The sequence below is a fragment of the Octodon degus genome, unplaced genomic scaffold (genome assembly GCF_000260255.1).
Source record: "Octodon degus isolate 3935 unplaced genomic scaffold, OctDeg1.0 scaffold00028, whole genome shotgun sequence".
Classification (NCBI taxonomy): Eukaryota; Metazoa; Chordata; class Mammalia; order Rodentia; family Octodontidae; genus Octodon; species Octodon degus.
Genome location: NW_004524604.1, coordinates 18,720,301 through 18,729,946, shown reverse-complemented (window position 1 = coordinate 18,729,946; position 9,646 = coordinate 18,720,301). Strand labels below are relative to the sequence as shown.

Genomic DNA, 9,646 nt, shown 5'->3' with positions numbered 1-9,646 from the left:
GCAAAACGTCATGCAAATGAATTAATTCTGGAAAGAGAACAGTCACAGCAGTTTGCTTGATTCCTTTTCTTACCTTCAAATAACCAAGTTAAAGTCATCAGTGCAAAAAGAGATAATCTGCAAACCTCTGAATGTTTAATGATTGATCAAGATGGGCCTGGAAGCAGCAGAAGGCTTAGATAGTTGAAGTCAGTTGGCCGCTCCACAGCAATGGGTGAGAAGTCAAAGTCTGATTGTTTCTGACCCCATGAGAATGTGATCTTCTCTTTGGAGGCAAATTTGATGATTAAACAGGCCTGTGAATGTGAAAGTAATGAGTAAAGTATAAGATAAGGAGGAAAGGTATTTATTGATAGTTACAATTATTTTTTGTTTTTCATTTACAAGCGTCCTGGGCTTCAAGAATGACTCACCTGCAAGAAGTTAACCAATCTGAAAGTGGCAGAGATTGTACTCTAATTTCAACATGTGACTGAAGCATGTCAGGCTTCATTGGGACCATAACATAGCCATGACAGATCATAAGGTCCCCATCTTCATGAAACTTCAGTCTTTGGTTTAAAACAAGTGCTTTCTCAATCTTTGTTTTCTTTTTTTCTCTGACCAGAGGAAATATTTCTCTATGAAAGCTGTATTTGATTTCTATAAAACCCTAGATGGGTTTTGTGGTGAAGAGTCAGCTGTGGAACTCTTTAAGTGATTTCTCTGTTGCCAGAGGTGCCTTTAGTAAGTAGTCCCTGAACTTCTTGACAATGGTATTTTCAATCTCTATTGTGTATACAGGTTGGATGTCTTGTTAACCAGGGGTTTCTTGCAGAAGAGCTTGTTGATTGGAGCCAGGGCTACCACTGAGATGAGATATATTCCCCCCATGCCGGAGTTCTCAGGCGGGTGCAAGGACTCCTGCCTGTGACACTGAGGGGGATAGTGGAGAGGAGCTTTGAGAGGGTACAGAAAGGAGAGCAGTGCTATCCATGAGGCTTCAAGGAGAAAGTGACCTTCAGCGCTGAGCCTTGAGAGGAAAGCGGAGAAAAGAAAGCTTTCCATGGAGACAGGATAGCATGAAAGAAAATATGGAGAGAGAAAACCGACCTCATGGGGATGTTACAGATCCTTCCATGTTTTCTAAAACATGAGCACGCATAAGAATCATCTTGAGGGCGTCTTAAAAAATCTGTTACTAAAAAAATAAAAATACATGATTGGGTCTCCTCAGAGGTGCTGGGGTAGGGCTGGAGGTTTCACATTTGGACAAGTTCCTAGGTGATGCCAAGGCTGATGGCCCGTGAACCATACTCTGAGAATCACTGAGACAGAGTATAGGGTGTGTGAGATAGGTGAACTTAGAAAAAAAAATTGAAACTTTTCTACCTTTGCAAAATTGATATTCAGGTTTTGTTGTTGTCATCTTAAAATTAATTCATTTACCAGGTAGTCGCTGCCCTATACTCATGGGGAATTTCTTTTACCTCTCGTGAGCTACCAGTTTTCTCACGTATCCCTTCTCTTACATTTCATAGTTAAAAACAGTTGCTGTCCAGCCAGCTGGCCATTTTACCTGTGGAATGAATAGCTGAACAGCCAGTATCAGTCAAGTGGACCCAAATCAATATGGGAATTAACCCAAATCAAGTATGAATGACTAGTATGTTCAAGGGATATGTATTTAAAATTTTAAAAATCTTTATTTATTTGATATAGGGTCTTGCTGCGCAGCTTGGACTTGTAGTGATCCTCCTGTCTCAGCCTCCCCAGTGCTGGGATTACAGGCACGCTCTACCACTCCCATTTTTGGTTCGGTGGGGCTGACATGGCATGCTGTACCTGGGATCAAACGTGGGTCGTTGCGCTTGCCAGGCAGGTGCTTAGACCGCTGAGCTATTTCCACAGCCAGGGATATGTATTTAAATTTTGTTACTCTAGATATAGTATAATACTTCAACAAATACTTTTGAAATAACCTGCAAGTTCTGAGCTAAGAATCAGGACTCAAACAAGTACAGAAAGTTCTTTTCCTGCCCTCACAAAACCAGCAGTATCCTTGGGAAGTTCAAATGCATGCGTTCATAGCTATGGAACAGGACACCTGGTGCTTAATTTTGTTAAAATTATAGAAATCAGATGTGATATGGAAAAGTCACATTCCATTGCAATAGTTAGGGCAGGCAAGGCAGAACTGAGGGGAAGGATTTATGCCAATGGTGCTGAAACTGTAATACATGTGCCATAGTAGGCTGTTTGTTATCATTAAAGGTTTCAAAAGGTTTTCCATCATTCATTATGCTATCCATCTGATGTTTTATGCATGTTTATAAGCCTTCTGAACTGAGGAGCAAAAAAAAAAAAATTGAGGAGGGGCATTTGAAGTAGGTATGAAGGATATGGATAGGTACTTATGAGGCAGAGATTGATCAGCTGGGGAATGTATTAGTTTATTTTCTGTCCTGTAACAGGCTACCTGAATCTGAGTGCTTTATAAAGAAAAGAGGTTATATAGCTCTTAATTTGGGAAGGTAGTAGCCCTAGATTGGGCAGCTTCTGGTGAATACTCCCTAAGAGCTGTGCCACAACATGGCAAGAAATAGTCATGTGCAAAGGGGTCAAACATGTGGGGTGTCCTCAGTTTCTAACAACCCAGTCTTGGGAGAAATAATTCACTCCAAATACCAGCATTAGTCTCTTCCAAGGTTACTTTCCTGGTACTTTCAATTAGCCTCACTCTGAAATGTTCTGCTAGCCTAACACTGCTACCTCAGAGACCAGACTTCCATCACATATTCAGACAGTGGCATTGAGTCATGGGGAGAGGAGTCTACACAGAAGGACAGCTGAAACTGAGCTTGGTGGGAGGACAGGAAAGTGCAGATTTAGCTGGTGATGAGAACTTTGGTTTGTTTCACAGGGAGGTACTGTGAAAGGATATTGGGACCAAAGTGTGGAATGTTTCAGAGGATAAAGTTGTGAGATTTGGACTTTATTCCGTAGATAGTGTTGAGTCATAGACTTATCCTGTGACTTAGTCACAAGCTTATCTCAGGTTTATTCTGCTTGCTGGTTCCTTCCACTCCCAAAAAACACAAAAGAGGAGGTGCCCTAGTTCTCATAGTGCATTGATCTGTGGTTAATACTATCTGGAGAAGGCACCTACAGTGTTTTTTCTGGGTCTGATCTTTGTATATGTATATCAAGCACTTTATAGGCATGCAAAAATTAATTACTAGAGGCTTCTAAGTCCTTTAGTACTATATAAAGTATAATAGACAATCAGTTGATTTCCAGGATACAAGTTACAGAGATAAAAAAAAAACAACTGAATAAATCTCTAGCACTAGGGATTGCAGTACTTATTGTGGGTGGTTGTGGGAAATATGGCATTTAGAAGTTAAAAGTGGAATATGGGTTCTAAGCAGTTGTTGTCAAGAGGTGAAAGGTTTCGTGGTGAAAGGCAAAGGTGAACAGCAGTTTGTCCTTTCAGACTTGCTTTAGATATAAATGGAAAAAAAAATAAATGGAGAGCTGTCTGTTCCTTTTATAGAGGAAAAACCTGTCTGTGGAGAGTTGAGGGCAGTAAGGCTAGAATGGTCCTTTCCATTCATCTCTTGCAGAGAGAGACATCTGTGTCCCATTGCAGGCTTTGATACTCTTCTGGGAATATCCCCTAAATGTGTCCTGCTGAGGAGCTACTGTGTGTTAAGAGATAGGGTAGTTTCCCAAATCAAGAATTGTCACCCTGGTGGTGCTGTGTGCTGGAGACTGGTAGGGAGGCAGCTTACGGAGTATGCGGGTCCAGACTGACTGACTCATCTCTTGGCCAGCGCCAACCCTCAGAGGATCTTTGGAGGGGTGGTCCTCGTTAAGCACTCAGTTTACCTAAACCTTGCCTGTTTTTCTTTTTGTTGTGGATTAGATAAATATGTAAGTTGAAAAATACATTGCACCTTTTAGTTAACAATTTTCTAATGCTAAATTGTATTCTCTTGTAAGTTTGTGTGGCCACATTGAATTTTGGCAGGGTTTTATGATTTATCACCTGTGCTCCTATTCTTTATACATAGCAGCCTTGCAAGTGATTGATCAGGAGAGAAAAATGAATTAATGAGCAGGTGAGTCCACACTTATCCCCACTCCCCATCTGTCCACAGACCAGTAGCACTTCCTGGGTTTTTTTCTCATAATGACTAAGATCATGGTGTCTTATTTTCAGACTATAATACTTCCTCCTTATCTGTGATTTTGCTGTGGTTTTAGTTACTCTTGTCAAGTGTAGTCCAAAAATGTGAAATGGAAAATTCAAGATAATGAATCATAAGGTTTTGTTTCTCTTTTGTTTGAGACAGGTCTTGCTTTGTAGTCCAAGACAGCCTTGAACTGGCTGAGTATTCCAAGACAGCCCCAAACTTCAGATCCTCAAAATCCTTCTGCTCCAGCCTCCCAAATGCTGAGATTTTAGGCGTGTACCACCACGCCTGACAAATCATAAGCTTTAGATTGCATGGCACCATTGTGAGTGTTAGGTGAACACAAATACTGCAATATCTTGATAGCTAATAGCCACGATGACTACTGAGTGACGAATAGGTGGGTAATGTATACAGCAGGGATATTCTGGATAAAGGGATGACTCAAGTTATGGGGCAGAGTTGAGAGGGACAAGGTTTTACCCTGGTACTCAGAACAGCCTCTGGGATATTAGGGGAGAAGTCAGTAGCAGCCTAACTGTGTCACAATGCCTCCGTCCATTCACTTCATGTTACCTCATCAGACACACTCTGTACCCCCCACTTCATCACAACGAGGTAAGAACAGAATCTAAGAGTTAAACTATGTCATATACCTTATGGTATATTACCATTTTTCTATTTTATTGCTTTACTAGTTATTATTGATCTCTTATAGTGCCTAATTTATAAATTAAGTTATCATAAGTATGATACATTGTATGTATGAGATATGATTAAATTAGGTGGTGAATATTTAGATTAAAATATTATTATAGTGAAAGACACGCTGCCATGAGTCTCCCCGCAAAATACTGGTCTTTTGTGAGTGCCTGTACAAAGTAGGATTAAAAAAAGTTCGACCATGCTGCTGCCGTGGATGAATGCCCTCAACAGCATGCTCTCAGCCGTCCTGTTCACCCGACCTGGTACTGTGTGACTGCTGGCTCGTTCCCAAGTCAAGATGACCATGAAAGGTAAACATTTTGCATCCATTGAAAACATTGAGGTAGCCACAGCAATGCAACTAAAAGCACCCAGGAAAGAGGACTTCTAGAATTGCTTCAGAAAGTGGCAAAAATGTGAGGATAAGTTGTGTGTGATGGCACATGCCTGGAATCTCAATTACGGAGGTTGAGACAGGAGGATCACCAAGATTTTGAGGTCAGTCTGGGATACATAGTGAGTTCAAGGCCAACTTGAACTACAAAAGGAGACCCTGTCTCAAAAGAAAAAAAAAAAAAGTATTTTGTGAGGGCTTACTGCCACCATGTCTTTTGCTGTAATGAAACATTCACTGTATTTTTTGAGCACACTTGATATGTATTAGGTATTTACTGATATGTATCAGAAAAATATTTTATATAATGTTTGTATGTAAGTATATACCCCTGTATAGGAATATACAGTATTGTTGGTGGTTTCAGGTATCTACTGAGCGGTTTTAGAGCATATCCTCTGTGGTTAAGTGAGACTACTCCCAGGTCTGTATTTTGTTGGTAGTAAATCTTGAGAGCTAGTCTAGCTATTTGTAAGAGTTGATAGATACTTGAATTCAAAATATTTAGGATTGTGGTTTCATATATGTTCTAGGTTAAGTCTAGAAAAAATGATGGCTTCGCTGTCGATATTGCTTATAATACTTTTACCTCTAAAATAAACTGAGACATATGAATTGGGGTTGTATTTCTCTGTATGTATGTAGGTATGTATGTATGTATATATATGTATGTATTTAGTACTGGGTCTGTAGGGTCTCAATACACAGATCAAACTCGTGATCCTCCTGTTTTCAGCCCCCCAACCCCTGGGATTACATGCATGTGCCACCATGCCCAGTCTCTGTCTCTGTCTCAGAGTGCCCTAGGGGCAGGGCTGGCACAGCATGCTGGGGTTTGAACCCTGGTCTCTGAGCCTGCCTAAGCAGGTGCTTTAGTCTGCTGAGCTATCTGGCCAGCCCACTCTTAAAGTATCTTTTAGTGTTTTGTAAGTAAGCAGATTAGAAATGGGAGGTGGGAGCAGTGGAATGAATCTGTGGTTGCTGCTGCTGAGGAGGGAGGCTAAGGCAGGAGAATCACTCAGACCCAAGAGTTTGAGGCCCACCTGGTCAAGACAGACCCCCTATAAAAAGAACAAGAAGAAAGAAAGTGAGTAAGAGACTAGCTTACAGAGATGCTCAAAGATATGTTTATTACTGACCTAACCTGGTTACTTATTAGATGTCTGAATACATATTAAATGAAAGGACCAAAAATTACTTATCCTGTCTGATATTTTATGCTTCTCTGAAGTTAACAGTTCAGATAATTCCTGAAATATTTAACATAGGAAAAATTAATTTTATTAATCTTGAATAATGTACCTTTGCTTTTTAAAGCTGACCTGTCAGTCTAAGTCTAGAATGCATTGGATGAAAAAATGAAATTTTGTAAATATTTTACAATTGTGCTCTCTCTATGTGGTATGTGTTGTGCTATGAGAGTCTAAGCTTTAATTGAATTGTATCTTCAAGATTTGTACTAGAGTGCTTCTTTGTCTGGCACAAAATAAATAAAAGTGAAAACATTACAATTTTCTAGTAATTCAGAGGAAGTGACTGCATTCTGAAGCAGTATACAAAAAGGAACATAATACCCATTTTTGAAAGTTAATTTATGATTAAATGTTAGTAGGTATATCCTACATCATGTTTTACATCTTGGGTACACTAAATGGAGGCCATGTGTTATATATGCTACTCATTTAATCTAAAAAGGATACTGAGATTCATTTAAAACCTTGGGGGCCAGCCAGATAGCTCAGCGGATTAAAGCGCCTGAAAGCAGGTGCAAGGGCTGGGGGTTCAATCCCTGGGCCTACTGTGCCGGCCCCTACCCGGGGTGTGCTGAGAGGGCAATTGAGACTGGGCGTGGTGGCATGTGCCTGTAATCCCAGCTCTTGGGAGGCTATAAACAGGTGGATCACTATGAGTCCGATCTAGTAGCGAGACCTGAACACCCTATAGACCCTTCCCTAATATATATATTAGACAGCAAGACTTTTGAAGGAAACTGAGATTTCATATTAGCAAGACATTGTCAAAAACATTTGCTTTAAATAGGCCTAAATGTTTTGTCATTGTCTTTTGGTGCATGTCATATTGCTGTTTTCTAAATAATTTTGTGAGTTAAAATACTATACAGTCCATCCATTTAAGCTGTAAAGTCAACATTATATCTTCACCTTGTGTACTATGTACATTTGTGAAATAGTTTTGGGAGGCATTTATTTTCATTTCTCTTGGGCATATACAATTCTTTGAGGTGGAACTGCTGAGTTGCACAGTAGCTTTGCATTTCAAGGAACGGCCATACTGTTTCCAAATCAGCTGCCCCATTTTATATTCCTACCAGCAAGGTATGAAGGTTCCTGTTTCTCCACATCCTTACCGGAGTGTATTATATTATTGTTTTTTGGAGGGGATTGAACCCTTGAACCCAGGACCTTTGCACTGAGCTATACGTATGTGTTCTGGTTTGTGTCTAGATGTCCCCTCAGAGCCTCAGTAGACATAGTGAGTCCTTCCACTTATGGCAATCCTAGTGATCCTTACAAGTGCCTTGGGAAGCAGCAGGGACCGGAGGCTTAGTGAGGCTGTGATACTGCCTGTTTCTCTTAGCTTATCAGTAGAAGATCTGAGATTTTCATCCAGAGCTACAGAAGCTTATACTTTGCTGCCTGCCAGGCTCCAGAGTACCCAGTGGTTTTAAATCAGGAATACATTAAAGGCCGCAGGCACAAGTCCTTTCTTACTGGATATTTTTACTATCAGCCAGAGGAGATAGCATCTCCGTGTTCCCGAACTGACGAAAAACCTTCTAATTATCAGCATATATATTTTTTGACTGCTAACAAGGGAGAACTCAGCCAGTTTTACTTTAGGCATTATACTGTCCTACCTGGTTGTGGAGTAGTAGCTCTGGCAATAGTTCTGAAAATGAAGCCAGAGGGTCACCAAGAAGGGAAGAACATCATGTTCCCTAAGGCTCTTGTGTTTATCAGTGGTTCCATTGCTCAAAGTGTATTTCAATTAACTCATCAGTTTCTTTTTAATAAAGAAGTGAGTGGCATAGAGAATTTGGTCCTAAATTCCTGTTTTTGAATAGGAGTGGGTATAGTAGGTGTGGTAATAATCTGTGATGCACTTGAAATAAAAAACTTGCATAGATAACTGAGGAAGATCTGGATAATTTCCCAGTTTATTTGGCTAATTGTTATACATTGCCCACACTGGTTGATCTCAGACAAATACAGTATTTCTTTCTGTTATCAAGATATCAAACATTCTACAAAGCATATATAGTTGGTTTAAAGTACATATAGTCTGTGCTGCAGTAACAACTCCCCACCCCCCTTATGGTACGTGCTTGGAGCACCTAATGTTTACATTTCCTGGGTGTTGTTGCTTGTACACAAAACATCCTGGTTGCTTCTTTTACCCTGTATCCCTCCTCCCTCCTTCCCTCATCTCTTGATATCTTTCTCCTTTAACAAAGATCTAGCTTTCTCTTTCCTTGCTGGTAGAGTGCCTGCAAGCATGGTGAATGCTCCCAAAACCTGGCGAACTTTCTGTAAGAAGTGTGGCAAGCATCAACCCCACAAAGTGACACAGTACAAGAAAGGCAAGGATTCCCTATGTGCTCAGGGAAAGCAGCATTATGACAGGAAACAGAGTGGCTATAGTGGGCAGACTAAGCCGATTTTCCGGAAGAAGGCCAAAACTACAAAGAAGATTGTCCCGAGGCTTGAGTGTGTTGAGCCCAATTGCAGATCTAAGAGAATTCAGGCTATTAAGAGATGCAAGCATTTTGAACTGGGAGGAGATAAGAGAAGAAAGGACCAAGCGATCCAGTTTTAACTTTTATTGTTTTATTATGAAGACAATAAAATCTTTCTGTGTTCACTTTAAAAAAAAAGATCTAGCTCTCTACTTCCTGTTATCTATCTTTTATTTTACACTTTATTTACAAATTGTCTCAGCAGGGAAAGGGGAACCTGAGAATCAGTGCTTTGGCCTAGAGCCAAAGGAGTATCACTTCGCACAGCCCATTGGCCAGAGCTAATCACATGACCCTGCTTCCTGCAGAGTGGAGGCCAGAAGTGAGGGGAGCAGAGAGACAGTTGGTGAATGACAAGGACCCTCTGCACCTTCTTTAAAACAAGATTTTTTTTTCAAAGTTTTATTGATAAACAGATAGCAAATGAGATAGTTTCAAATCAAATCGGAAGTACAGTTTCAACAAATAATACACTGCATATATTCTTCTCAGTGGTTAATTACTGTACAAGATGTGGACTTGAGATCCTATTTACAAACACCATTAGAACAAATCATTCTATTCATTAAGAGAATGCAACTATATATCTATCCTAACCACTTTGAATACGCA

The 9,646-nt window shown here is 40.2% G+C and overlaps 2 protein-coding genes across 2 annotated transcripts in view; both read left to right on the top strand.

The window, feature by feature from the left end:
* Positions 1-9,646, top strand: part of Pls1 (plastin 1) — a 121,942-nt gene that overhangs the window by 8,222 nt on the left and 104,074 nt on the right. The window lies entirely within an intron of this gene.
* Positions 8,794-9,114, top strand: LOC101577000 (60S ribosomal protein L36a-like). The gene has a single exon (XM_012514280.1). The coding sequence runs from the start codon at positions 8,794-8,796 to the stop codon at positions 9,112-9,114; it is 321 nt and encodes a 106-aa protein (XP_012369734.1).

What these genes read in the sequence shown, in the direction of transcription:
- LOC101577000 (XM_012514280.1), top strand. Translation starts at nt 8,794, where the DNA reads ATGGTGAATGCTCCCAAAACCTGGCGAACTTTCTGTAAGAAGTGTGGC.